Source organism: Girardinichthys multiradiatus, chromosome 13, assembly GCF_021462225.1.
Source record: "Girardinichthys multiradiatus isolate DD_20200921_A chromosome 13, DD_fGirMul_XY1, whole genome shotgun sequence".
NCBI lineage: Eukaryota > Metazoa > Chordata > Actinopteri > Cyprinodontiformes > Goodeidae > Girardinichthys > Girardinichthys multiradiatus.
Window position 1 is genome coordinate 39,413,834 of NC_061806.1, and position 14,725 is coordinate 39,428,558.

At 41.3% G+C, this 14,725-nt stretch overlaps 1 protein-coding gene across 1 annotated transcript; it reads left to right on the forward strand.

Annotated features, from left to right (window-relative positions):
- Window positions 1–606: 606 nt before the first annotated feature.
- Window positions 607–13,883, forward strand: exosc7 (exosome component 7). Its single transcript, XM_047384089.1, has 8 exons — window positions 607–760; window positions 875–976; window positions 1,381–1,475; window positions 1,780–1,945; window positions 7,379–7,449; window positions 12,124–12,247; window positions 12,327–12,482; window positions 13,711–13,883. The coding sequence occupies exons 1-8, from the start codon at window positions 704–706 to the stop codon at window positions 13,813–13,815; spliced, it is 876 nt and encodes a 291-aa protein (XP_047240045.1). The 5' UTR covers window positions 607–703; the 3' UTR covers window positions 13,816–13,883.
- Window positions 13,884–14,725: the final 842 nt, after the last annotated feature.

The following is a 14,725-nucleotide window of genomic DNA, read 5'->3' on the forward strand; positions in this document are numbered from 1 at the left end:
TGCTGTTTCCAAACATACGTTTTATTTATTAAGAGAAAAAAAGGGCTATAAAAACCAACCTGGCCTTCTTAAAAAAAGTTATTTTCCTCTAAAGTTAAGAACTCAGTGTGCTGCCTTTGGCACCAATGACTGCTATGAAGGGCTGGCAGTTCATTATCTTGTTCTGTAAAGGTTAAATGTAACTTCAAGCAAATCTTCCCAAACATGAGTTAAAGGTTACTGGAAAACTGGATGCAACCTTTAACGAGCATCTCCTCAATGTTCAGCCGATGAAAAACATGAAAAGTTGTTGAACTTCCTTAAACAAATGTTTCTCAAACATATATTACAAAAAATATGCATAACCTTTACCCCAGCGATCCAATCTCAAAGAAGCAGATAATGATGGATGGATGGTTCACATTTCAAAGGACTTAAGAGAAGTTTGGAAACTGTGCTCCTGACTGTGGTTACGAAGCAAATCTCTGTTTTATCAAAGGACACAGAGAAGACATTTATTGAGCATAAGTAATCAACTGAACCACCCGCCAAAGACTCATGAATTATTCCGTAAAGCAAACCGCTGTTTCTGAGACGAAAGTCACGGTTCTTTTGCGCCAAATGATTCGGGTCCCACAGAAGAGTTGTAAACCTCATCACTAGGAGGCGGTAACGCACGTTTTCCGCTTTCAACCACGACCACGAAGAAGAGTAAGAAAACAACATGGCAACAGTACAAGTTAGCGAGGCTGAGAAAGTGTACATCCTTCACGGAATAAGGGTAAGATTTTCCCTCTCGCTGGAACCGCAAAGCTGAACTGTTGTGGTAGGGTGTAAAGGGTCGGTTCGGCGCCGGTACTACCTGTATTGATATGCTTTCTGCGGTTCTGACCAGGATGATTTACGGGTGGATGGAAGAGGCTGTGAGGACTACAGACACATGGAAGTAGAGACAGATGTGGTGTCCAACACAGACGGGTCCGCTAAGGTCACTCTGGTAAAGATAACCGCTTAGTGTCACCTCCATGATGCCTCACTTTCTATGTAAACAAATTAGTCCAATAAAACATATACACAAGCCATATTTGAGCTAGTGCAAACAGTAAAAGCTTTTATTAACTCAACTAACTTTATTTATCGTGGAGAAAATCACACTGAGTGTCATTTTAAGGCAGTTTCTGAGAAAAGCTGGTCCAGTTTTTATCCAATTATATAGAATCATAATTAGTCCGATATTAAATACAATCAGTCCAATTAAATCCAGTCCAGTCATCCAGTCACATTAAGTTCCAGTTCCATAAAGTCCAGTTTAATCCTTCTTATGGTACGGCATAAAGCGTATATATGTACATGTTCCACATGTGTCTCAGCCATGTTTTTGTCTCCCATTAATCCTCTCAGGGTCACACTGCAGTTCTTGTTGGGGTCAAGGCTGAGATTGGAAAACCGAAGCCAATGATTCCAAACGAGGGATACCTTGAATTTTTTGTGGACTGGTAGGTATGGTGTTTGTTGGAAAGTATAGAGTAAGAATAAAACTAGAAGTGACATGTGGCACTGAAAGTTATAACCTAAATGCGTTTCATGTGTCATGCTAAAATATATTGGAGTGAAGCATCGCATCACAGAGATCACAACTTTTCTGCTGTTGTTTGAAAACCATCCATTTAGGGCAGTGTTGAGCTGCCTTAAACATCAATCCCGTTGCCATTGTAAGATTTAATAACGAGAGAATAAAAACCCTCAATGGGAGAACCTGTCCACCATGTTTTTTGGGTTGTTCTCTCCTCCGGTCATCAGCTCAGCCAATGCAACCCCAGAGTTTGAGGGCAGAGGAGGAGAAGAGCTGGGGACGGAGCTGAGTAACACCCTCTACAAAGCCTTCAACAACCAGCACAGCTTGGATCTGAGGAGCCTCTGCATAAGTCCTGGAGAACACTGCTGGGTGCTTTATGTGGACGTGTTGGTGAGTTCAAGCCTCCAAGGTCACCTTTCAATTACCTGAGGGAAAAAAATCCAGCTCATTTGGCGTTCTTAATCCAACCACCAAGATTTTTTTTTTTGCATAACAACCATTGATGTAATAAGTCTGACAGATGTGCTTTGACATTAGAGCAAATATTATTTTTTGCTTGGTAGTTTAAGTGCAGTGAGACTTTGTAAATATGCCCAACTGCAGTGAGTGATCAGATTTCTTTGAATCCAAAAATGGGGGTGCAAAAATTTTAGTTTGCTGTCCTACTTTTAAAAATGTGAGAAAATCTGCTTCACTTGCTCCATTGCTCAGGAGTCTATGGTTCTGAGGATCCCCACAGGGGCCTCTCCTTCTGAACAAATCTGATTTAGTATTAAAATACAGATAAGGTTATTATAGTGGGGAATTTTAACATTCATGTTGACACTGAAAGTGACAGCCAAAATATAGCGTTTAATGCTATCTTAGACTCAATTGGCTTTGCTCAAAACATTAACAAACCTACCCACCTTTGTCTTCATTCTCTGGACCTTGTGCTGACATATGGCATTGAGTGTAAAGACATAACAATATTTTCTCATAACCCTGTCCTGTCTGACCATTTTTTAATAACCTTTGAGTTTAATTTAACCGAGTACTCCACACCTGAAAGAAAATTTCATTATAGTAGATCAATATCAGACAATGCTGTAACAACCTTTAAAGAATCTGTTCCACTTTTAAATTCCTCATTATCACTGAAAAACAATAATTTTTTTAATTCCCGTTCACAAATTGATTCTCTTGTTCATAGTGTTTCTTCATCATTGCGTGATGCATTAGACAATGCAGCCCCCTTGAAAAAGAAGGTAATTTTTCATAGGAGGCTAGCTCCTTGGTTTAATTCAGAGCTGCATACTTTAAAGCACAATGTTAGAAAATTGGAGAGAAAATGGCATTCTACACACATAGAGGATTCCTACTTAATCTGGAAAAATAGCCTACTGTTGTATAAAAAGACACTTCGCCAAGCCAGAACAGCTTATTTCTCATCATTAATAGAAGAGAACAAGAATAATCCTAGGTTTCTCTTTAGTACAGTTGCTAAACTTACACAGAGTCATAGCTCTGTTGAGCCATCCATTCCCTTAGCTCTCAGCAGTCATGACTTTATGGGATTTTTTTAAATAAAATGAATTCTATTGAAAGTAAAATCATTGGCATACTCATGAACATGATTACTTCATCCTCAGCAAGTGAGAACAATGGAAGTAACTGTAGAACCTGATTTGTGTTTGGACTCTTTTGATCCAGTGGAGCTTCCTCAGTTATCTGAAATATTAGCTTCATCTAAACCTTCAACTTGTATGTTAGACCCAAATTATTTAAGGAAGTGTTTCCTCTGATTACCAGCCTATTTTAGATATGTATAATCTATCCTTAATAAATGGATATGTACAACCGGCTTTTAAGGTAGCCGTAATTAAACCTTTACTTAAGAAACCTTCGCTTGATTGAGATGACTTAATAAATTACAGACCTATATCCAATCTTCCATTCTTATCTAAAATTCTTGAGAAAATAGTTGCTAATCAAATGTGTGAGCATTTATACAGCAATGACCTGTTTGAAGAGTTTCAGTCAGGGTTCAGAGCTCATCATAGCACTGAAACAGCTCTGCTGAAAGTCACTAATGATATTCTTATGGCCTCAGATAATGGACTTGTGTCTGTTCTGGTTCTATTAGATCTCAGTGCTGCATTTGATCCAGTCGACCATAATATTCTCTTAAAAAGGCTGGAATATGCTGTAGGGATCAGAAGAACAGCGCTAGGCTGGTTTAAATCTTATCTGTCTGACAGATTCCAGTTTGTTCATGTAAATGATAAATCATCTTTAAACTCCAGGGTTAATTGTGGAGTACCACAGGGTTCAGTACTTGGGCCAATTCTCTTTACTTTATACAGTACAAACCAAAAGTTTGGACACACCTTCTCATTCAAAGAGTTGTCTTTATTTTCATGACTATGAATATTGTAGCTTCACACTGAAGGCATCAAAACTATGAATTAACACATGTGGAATTATATACTGAACAAAAAATTGTGAAACAACTGAAAATATGTCTTATATTCTAGGTTCTTCAAAGTAGCCACCTTTTGCTTTGATTACTGCTCCGCACATTCTTGGCATTCTGTTGATGAGTTTCAAGAAGTAGTCACCTGAAATGGTTTTCCCTTCACAGGTGTGCCCTGTCAGGTTTAATAAGTGGGATTTCAAGCCTTATAAATGGGGTTTGGACCATCAGTTGTGTTGTGCAGGAGGTGGATACAGTACACAGCTGATAGTCCTACTGAATAGACTGTTAGAATTTTTATTATGGCAAGAAAAAAGCAGCTAAGTAAAATGAGTGGCCATCATTACTTTAAGAATTGAAGGTCAGTCAGTCCGAACAATTGGGAAAACTTTGAAAGTGTCCCCAAGTGCAGTCGCAAAAACCATCAAGCGCTACAAAGAAACTGGCTCACATGAGGACCGCCCCTGGAAAGGAAGACCAAGAGTCACCTCTGCTGCGGACGATAAGTTCATCCGAGTCACCAGCCTCAGAAATCGCAGGTTAACAGCAGCTCAGATTAGAGAACAGGTCAATGCCACACAGAGTTCTAGCAGTATACACATCTCTAGAACAACTGTTAAGAGGAGACTGTGTGAATCAGGCCTTCATGGTAAAATAGCTGCTAGGAAACCACAGCTGAGGACAGGCAACAAACAGAAGAGACTTGTTTGGGCTAAAGAACACAAGGAATGGACATTAGACCAGTGGAAATCTGTGCTTTGGTCTGATGAGTCCAAGTTTGAGATCTTTGGTTCCAACCACCGTGTCTTTATGCGGCGCAGAAGAGGTGAACGGATGGACTCTACATGCCTGGTTCCCACCGTGAAGCATGGAGGAGGAGGTGTGATGATATGGGGGTGCTTTGCTGGTGACACTGTTGGGGATTTATTCAAAATTGAAGGCATACTGAACCAGCATGGCTACCACAGCATCTTGCAGCAGCATGTTATTCCATCCGGTTTGCGTTTAGTTGGACCATCATTTATTTTTCAACAGGACAATGACCCCAAACACACCTCCAGGCTGTGTAAGGGCTATTTGACCAAGAAGGAGAGTGATGGGGTGCTGCGCCAGATGACCTGGCCTCCACAGTCACCGGACCTGAACCCAATCGAGATGGTTTGGGGTGAGCTGGACCACAGAGTGAAGGCAAAAGGGCCAACAAGTGCTAAGCATCTCTGGGAACTCCTTCAAGACTGTTGGAAAACCATTTCAGGTGACTACCTCTTGAAGCTCATCAACAGAATGCCAAGAGTGTACGGAGCAGTAATCAAAGCAAAAGGTGGTTACTTTGAAGAACCTAGAATATAAGAAATATTTTCAGTTGTTTCACACTTTTTTGTTCAGTATATAATTCCACATGTGTTAATTCATAGTTTTGATGCCTTCAGTGTGAAGCTACAATATTCATAGTCATGAAAATAAAGAAACTCTTTGAATGAGAAGGTGTGTCCAAACTTTTGGTCTGTACTGTAAATGCTTCCAATAGGTCAAATTATCAGGCAGCATAGGATACATTTTCGGAGTTACGCTGATGATACTCAGCGTATCATATCTTATCCATAATTCCTGATGAGCCCAACCAGTTAGACAGACTAGAAGCATGTCTTGAAGACATAAAAACTTGGATGACTTTAAATTTTCTGCGTCTAAATTCAGGCAAGATCCTTTTGGATCAAAATGCTGCAGCAAGAGTTCTGATGAAAATTAAAAAGAGAGATCATATTTCTCCTATTTTAGCTTCCCTTCATTGGCTCCCTGTTAAATCCAGAATAGAATTTAAAATTCTCCTCCTCACATATAAAGCCCTTAATGATCTAGCTCCATCATACATCAGAGATCTGATTGTTCCATATGTTCCTAACAGAGCACTTCGTTCTCAGACTGCAGGTTTACTGGTGGTTCCTAGAGTCTCTAGAAGTAGAATGGGAGGCAGATCCTTTAGTTATCAGGCTCCTCTCCTGTGGAACCAGCTCCCAGTTTTAGTCCGTGAGGCAGACACCCTGTCTACTTTTAAGGCTAGGCTTAAAACTTTCCTTTTTGATAAAGCTTATAGTTAGACTGGCTTAGGTTATCCTGAGCTATCTCTGTAGTTATCCTGCTATAAGCTTAGGCTGCTGGAGGACTTAATGACCACTTTCACCCTCTTTTCTACATTCTCACACTACTCTCCAATTTTGTGTTATTTGCTGTTATTTCAGCTTTTAACTTTGTGTTTTTTCTCTGTTCTACACCTGGCCTGACTCTGTGTTTAACTGTGACACCTTTCTGGAGGGGGCATTGTCTGAGCTTCTGCTGCCAACAACTTATAGTTCACCTTCTACCGATGATCCACATAGCCCTGTCTTGCAGTGTTTAACCCTTTCTCTCCTAGACATGGCTACTGACTGAGCTTCTACTGTAATTAACTCTATGTGCTCTCTTTCATCCTCTAGACTTGAAAACTGGCTCAGAGTTTATCTGTTCTTTCTAGGTGAAACGACTAAAGGAGCTACATCCATTAACATTTACTTTTCCTTCCCATAGAAAGTACTCCTGGATCAGTGCTTCTGTGTTCTCTTTGTGTCTCTGCTCTGTTCTCTCAAACCCCCAGTCGGTCGTGGCAGATGGCCGCTCACACTGAGCCTGGTTCTGGTTCTGCTGGAGGTTTCTTCCTGTTAAAAGGGAGTTTTTCCTCTCCACTGTCGCTACATGCATGCTCAGTATGAGGGATTGCTGCAAAGTCAACGCCAGTGACTGTCCACTGTCTCTACATGCTCATCCAGGAGGAGTGAATGCTGCAAGTCACTGACTGGATGAAATCTGCTGGGTTTCCTTAGATAGAAAAACTCTTAACCAGTTTGAATAATGAACTGAATCTGACTGCACTGTTTCATAGTTAGAATTATTGGAATGTAAGTACCTGACTTGAAATCCGTATGATTCGACTGAATTGACTTGGTAATGTACCTTGAGACAACGTGCGTTGTGTAGTGGCGCTATATAAATAAAACAGAATTGTATTCTATTCTGGAGTTCCTGAGCCCAAACTGAGTATAAAGGTTAGTATAGCTATATCTAGTTGCTAACGCTCAACCATACAAACCAGCTTTGGCTCCTTTCAAACCATGGATGTAACCTTCTCCGTTCCAAAAGCCACATTATGCTGCCTGGAATCAGCATGCCCAGGCCCACACCCTCACCTGCCACTGGGCTTACATGGCCCCCGCTCTCCCTACAGGTGTGGCTTTTTGGGGTTGTGTCCAGCGAGGAGCCTGAGTTACCCCACATTAGTTGTATTAAAAAAAAAATCCAAATGGATCAAATCTAACATTATGTTCCCTCCTCAGCTTCTTCAGTGTGACGGGAATTTGTACGACGCCATCTCAGTAGCTATCAAGGCTGCTCTCTTTAACACAAAGTGAGTTTGTTCAGTTCTAATTATCATAGCCCCTTTTCCACCAAAATCCCCAGGATTTAAAGCTCCAGGATTTGTTTTACCCATGTAATAGGAGTCCCAGGAAATTGTGCACGTTCTTTTTCCATTGCACCGGATATTTTTATAGAGAAAATATACAATACCTCTTTTGGATTTTACTTATGCACAACTATTGACTAATATGCACACATTTCCATCTTTACATACACATTGTTTTTGACAGCGTTCTTACCCCATAACCGGACCATTTATTTAAATCAGCCTAATGATGTATGTGGAAGTTGTGCAGAAAACTGCACTACACCTTCAGTCCAGCAGATGGCATTACTCCTTTACTCCGTTTAAAAGACTAGCTAATAAATGTTTTTTTTTTTGTTTCAATTCAATATAAAAATACTTTATTAATCCCAAAGGGAAATTAAATGTTGTTATAGCTCATATTGTGAAGGTTTCTTCAAAGAGACGTTGTAGATGCTGATGGCTGTGGGCAGGAAGGATCTCCTGTAGCGCTCCGTCTTACAGCAGATCTGAAGAAGCCTCTGACTGAAGACAATCTGTTGTTGTAGGACAGTCTGATGAAGAAGATGATCAGGGTTCTCCTTAATGTTCTTCATTTTATGAAGAATCCTTCATTGAACAGTGATCTCCAGAGGAGTCCCCAGAACAGAACCAGCCTTCTTTATCAGCTTGTTGAGCTTTTTTAAGTCCCTGGTTCTGATGCTGCTTCCCCAGCAGATGATGGCAGAAGAGATCACACTTTCCACAACAGACTTATAGAAGATATGCAGCATCTTGCTGCAAACACCAAAGGACCTAAGCTTCCTCAAGAAGTACAGTCTGCTCTGTCCCTTCTTGTAGATGGCTTCACAGATGCATCTCCACTCTAGTCTGTTGTCCAGGTGAACACCGAGGTATTTATACTCCTCCACCACCTCCACTTCTTCTCCCATGATAGAAATAGTTTTTGACTTCTTCCTGTTTCTCTTAAAATCTACAATCATCTCCTTTGTTTTAGTCACGTTCAAAATGAGAGGATTGTTTCCACACCATGCCATAAAGTGGTCCACCACCTTCCTGTACTCAGCTTCTTGTCCATCTCTGATCCACCCCACAACTGCAGAATCATCCGAGTATTTCTGCAGATGACAGGAATCTGTCTTGTACTGGAAGTCTGAGGTGTACACAGTGAAAAGGAATGGTGAGAGTACCGTCCCCTGTGGTGCTCCTGTGCTGCTGACTACCTGGTTAGACTCACAACCCTTCAGTCTCACAAACTGTGGTCTGATTGTCAGGTAGTCTTTGATCCAGGAGATTGTTGAGGCCTCAACCTGAGTCTTCTGGAGTTTCTGACAAATCAAATCAGGTTGGATTGTATTAAATGCACTGGAGAAATCAAAGAACATGATCCTCACAGTGCTGCTGGCTATGTCCAGATGACAGTGGGTTTGTTGAAGCAGGTGTATGATGGCATCTTCAACTCCAACTCCACAGCGATAAGCAAACTGAAGGGGGTCCTGATGGTTTACTGTTTGCTTGCTCAGGTGGGCCAACAGGAGTCTTTCTAGGACCTTCATGATGTGAGATGTCAGGGCAACAGGTCTATAGTCATTGAGGACTGATGGGTGAGTTTTCTTTGGTACCGGAACAAGACAGGAGGTCTTCCACAACACCGGAACCTTCTTCTGGGCCAGGCTAAGGTTGAAGAGGTGCTGCAGAATCCCACAGAACTGCTCTGCACAGACCTTCAGGAGTCTAGGGCTGACATGATCTGGACCTGCAGCCTTATTCCGATTCAGTCTCTCCAGTTGCATCTTCACTTGACTTCTTGAGACACACAGGTGGAAGGGGGAAGCAAAGGAAGCATCAGCATCTTCTGATATGGTTGAAGGCAAACATGTAGAAGCAGAAGGGTCTAGGGCTGAGGTGGAAGATAAAAAATTTGAGGTGTTACTGGACAGCTGTGGGGCCTGTGGGTCAAAGGAGGGTGGAATGTCTGTTTGGCTGTGAGCAGGAGAGGAGGATGCGAAGCTTGTTTCTGAACTGAACCTATTGAAGAATGTGTTCAGTTCATTGGCTCTGTCCAGACCTCCATCGGTCTGATCATCCTTCTGCTTGAAGCCCGTGATCTTCTTCATCCCTGTCCACACATCTCTGATATTGTTTTGCTGGAGCTTGCTCTCCAGCTTCTTCTTGTACACCTCCTTGCTGTCTCTTATCTTGACTTTATGTTGCTTCTGCAAACTCCTCAATAATTCTCTGTCTCCCTCTCTGAAGGCTCTTTTTTTCTTGTTAAGCAGGTTCTTCAGGTCACAGGTGATCCAAGGTTTGTCATTGGGGAAGCATCTCACGGTTAAGGTGGGGATGATGTTATCCACACAGAAGTTTATATAGTCGGTTACACACTCAGTCATGGCATTGATGTTCTCTCCATGTGGCTGGCACAGTGCGTCCCAGTCTATAGCCTCAAAGCAACTTTGCAGAGCTTCTTCAGCTTCCTGTGACCATTTTCTCACAGTCCTCTTTATTACAAGTTTCCTCTGAACAAGGGGCTTATATTTCGAGCAGAGAAAAACAAGATTGTGATCTGATTTGCCTAGAGGAGGTCTTGCTGTAGAGATGTATGAGTCCTTGACATTTGCATAAAACAAATCCAGTGTTTTGTTTTCTCTGGTAGAGCAGCCGACAAACGGTTGAAACGTTGGAAGTGTAGCAGACAGTGAAGCATGGTTAAAATCATCAGAAATTGCCACAATAGCATTGGGGTTTTGTGTCTGTAGCTTGGCAACAACTGAGCTGATGGCATCACATGCAGTGTCAGCAACAGCGGAAGGTGGAACGTCAACTGTTGCCAAAATAACACTGGTGAACTCTCTGGGTAAATAATATGGATGAAAACTTACTGCCAACAGTTCAATATCTGGACTGCAGAGACGACACTTCACAGTAACATGTCCTGGATTACACCATCTGTTGTTCACAAGTACTGCCAGTCCACCTCCTTTACATTTGCCGCTCCTCTTTAAATCTCTCTCTGCTCGTATGGTTAAAAAGCCCGGCAGAGAGACGCTGGAGTCTGGGATATGATCCTGCAGCCATGTCTCAGTAAAACACATAATACTGCATGCCTGGTACTCTGGCTGGGTCCTTTGTAGGATTGCCCATCATAATCGACGGAAGAGATGGTTTGAACTTCCTCCTCCTCTCTCTTCTCTTAGCTCCTGCTCTGCATCCACGGCGTCTCCTTTTCAACTCATCAGGGATTTGGGGTTGTAGTTGAAGTATTATTTGAGCTTTTGAGATCTTAATCAGCTGCTCCCTGTTGTAAGAAACAACCCCGTTGCCATGGCAATACTTCATAACAAATGTCCAAAAATAGAAAGTATTAGGAAAAATCCTCCAAGCTGCACAGCATCCGACACTGGAGAGGACAGTTGTCCAAAAAAAATCAACTGTATCCACCACAAGAGGAAGAGTTCCCAAAAAAGAATAAATCAGAATCAAAAGTAACAGAGCTACTCCAACCTGCTGCCACCTTGAGCGGCGCAATTCTAGAAAAAAACTGATAAATAATAGGTGATGAGCAGCATTAGAGTTACACAGTTGATTAGTTCCTCCCATTATTCCTTAAGTTGTACTGGATCCATAAGTAGGAATATTTTAAACCATAATTTTACATTAAATATTTTACCAACCTGCATCTGGACAGAGTTGTTGCTTTACAACTGCATGTTTCATTTACAATAACTACCAAACACTGACTAACACATTTATTTTTCTTTTTTTGTTATCAGGTACACTCAGACAACTACAGAAAATTTACTTTTTGTGACAAATTAATGGTATAAAAACTAATAATTTCTATAGTAACCTCTGCCATTACTGAAGCTGCTGGTGCCATGCCTCGCTGCGCACAACCCTGTCCCTTTAACAAATCCCGGGGAAAGCTGAAAAGACCTACTCTAGTGTAGGACCATTGACCCGTGAAAGTGATATAACCCAGTAAATTTGTATCGAGACACGACCCGGGCTTTACAAAGCCTGGGGCTTTCTACAAGCAATTGATAAGGGACTATTGTCGAGTTTTGAGTTTACCTATGATGGTAAAAGAAAAACAAGTGTTAGTCAGTGGTTAGTAGTTATTGTAAATAAATTGTACAGTCGGAAAGCAGCACCTCTGGCCAAGTACAGGTTGGTAAAGAATCAAATGTAAAAAACTATTTAAACTTTTCCTGCTTATGGATCCAGCGCAACTTAAGGAATAATGGAAGGAATTAATCATCTGTATAAATCTAAAGTTCCTCATTTATTTATCATTTGTCAGTTGAAACAAAAAAAAATTATTTATTAGCAAATAGTCTTTTAAACGACGTAAAGAACTAATGCCATCTGCTGGAAAGAAGATGTAGTGCAGTTTTTCGTCACAACTTCCCCATACGTCATTGGGCTAATTTAAATAAATGGTCTGGGGCCTCTATAGGCAATGGAAAAAAGAAAGTACACAATTCCCTAGGATTTCTATTACCCAGGTAAAACAAATCCTGGGGCTTTCTCTGGAAAAGAGGGCTCATCCTTTGATTAACTTTGATTTAAACCGATTTACATACTAAACAAGAAGAGTAAGAAAAATGAACCATGTTCTGGTCACCTCACTGACAGAATTCCCAGAGTCCACATATCATCGGATGACGGAGGAGGGAAAGAGATTGAGCTCTCGGACGACCCTTACGACTGCATGAGACTTGATGTAGAAAACGTTCCCTGTATAGTGACTTTGTGCAAGGTAAGCTCCCCCTGCTGATGCATTTAGATAGACCGTTTTTCACAGCGCTTATTAATGCAGGCTCGGTTTTTGAGTGCAGATCGGCCACAGGCACGTGGTGGATGCCACTCTGCAGGAGAAGGCCTGCTCTGTGGCGAGCCTCATCATCTCAGTCACACACAAAGGTATAATCACCTGCACAAGGAAGGTGGGACGAGGCAGCCTGGATCCAGAGAGCATCTGTGAAATGACAGAGGTGATAACTCCCACTTCTTACTCCTGGCCTTTATGCTGCTTCAGACTCGTCTTTAATGAAGGAAAAAAAACTATCACAACTATAACCTGCAAGTTAAAGTGGAACTAAACCCAATGTAAAAGCATAACACCAAATTCTGAAAAATGCCACCAAAGTGGGCCGTGCCAAGAGACACTGAGGGGCAGGGCCAAGTGTGGGGATGGGCAAAGGGTGTTAAGCAGGGGTGTGGCCAGGAGGACGAGCAGGGTGACGCTGGTAGTTTCGCCACTGACTCTTTTAAGGTGGAAGATATTTCACCCCCCTTGTCACAGGAGTTTGAGGAAGGCTTTGTGGAGGCCTTATCAGATCGAGCCGCTGGCTCAATCGCTGACTCAGCGATGCCCGAAGTTGGCGCTGCCGAGGCAGCGGGGAACAGAATGGGTCCGGTTTCTGAGTGTAAAAGTGCTGTTAATAGCATGTACAAAGCAGTAAAAAACCTTCAGAGAGTTTTCATTTACATGTAGATTTCTATTATCTCAAGTACAGCATATGATTGAAGCAGTGGCGGTTCTGGACCAAATTTTCCAGGGGGGCCAGATTGGGGCCAGTGTTTTTTCGTGGGGGCACAGAACAAAAAATGAAACAAAATCTAGCAGATAACTGATCCTTTCTCAATGCAGCTAAAGATAAAAGTGTAACATCTTAATTTTTAATTCATCGTTAAGATAAAACTTTAAAGGTAAAAAATAAAATTGGTCCAAAGGACAAAATCAGTTACCGTTTCTGTTTCAGCGCATATCATCATAAGAAATTTATTTAGTATTATGTCTTCAGAACAGGGGCCATCCTATGGGCCAGGACCAGTTCTACAGGGGCTCTGGTCCCTGTTGGCTCATGTCTAGAACCACCCAAGGAGTAACATAAAGATAGCACCATTAAGTCCCAATTTATACAGTTCATCTGCAAAATAAAGTTGATTTGGGGTTTAGTTCCACTTAGGAAAATTTTTATTTAGTCATTTTGTATATCAGATTTCCTTCTCACTTAACATTTACAGCAACAGAACTTTTCTCCAAATGTGTCCACTTCGACAAGGCTTAGTTGCATTTTAAGCTGACTATCATGAGGATAAAGATAAGCAAGCCAGGCAGAAGCAGGCAAAACAAGTCATTGTTCTAAAAGAAATAAGTATCAGTATAATCAAGGTTTGCTGCAGATGAACACTGCAATGTTTCATTTCTCTCTGCAGGCAGGAAAACGAGTGGGGAAAGCTCTCCACTCTCCTCTCATGAAGCTGCTGCAGCAGGAGGAGAGTCTGGGCAAGAAGAGGCAGAAAGTTGGCTTTCTTGGTTAAAATCACTGGTTTATTTTGTTTGTATTTACATGTGTGTGTCATTTTCTAATAAAAATAAATTGGTACAACTTTCTTGTCATGGCGTTTTGTTGGTTTTGAGGGAAGCCTAATTTTAGTTCTGAGACTAGTCAAATTAGGAACATGTTTAAAGTAGTGTGAAGTAACATGTAATACAAGCAACAGCAATGAAGCAGCGGTTATAATTAACGGAATGACACAGAGCACCACGCAGCTTAGTTTTGGTTTAGTTTTGTTTATAAAGCGTCATTGCTTACAGGCCTATTCCATCTATATGGTAATTAGTCTAATTTGTCCAATTGCAGCATTAGGGTGGCAAACGCATGCATAACCCACCCCTCTCTGCCTCTGACTGCAGAAAAAAACTTATGCTCCCTTCTCTGGATCTGTGCCATGAGGCTGCAGGGGTGGGTATTATTGGGTCGCTTCTTTTTCTAGACCTGGTTGCTTATTTGTCTCTTGGTCAGATGACAAGTAGTGTGCAAGTAGGTGCAGCACAGAATGAGAATAAAGGTGGTTCCGAGCGGAGTGGCCAACAAACCTGACTGAGTTACACCAGTTACAGGTCCTTCTCAAAATATTAGCATATTGTGATAAAGTTCATTATTTTCCATAATGTAATGATGAAAATTTAACATTCATATATTTTAGATTCATTGCACACTAACTGAAATATTTCAGGTCTTTTATTGTCTTAATACGGATGATTTTGGCATACAGCTCATGAAAACCCAAAATTCCTATCTCACAAAATTAGCATATTTCATCCGACCAATAAAAGAAAAGTGTTTTTAATACAAACAACGTCAACCTTCAAATAATCATGTACAGTTATGCACTCAATACTTGGTCGGGAATCCTTTTGCAGAAATGACTGCTTCAATGTGGCGTG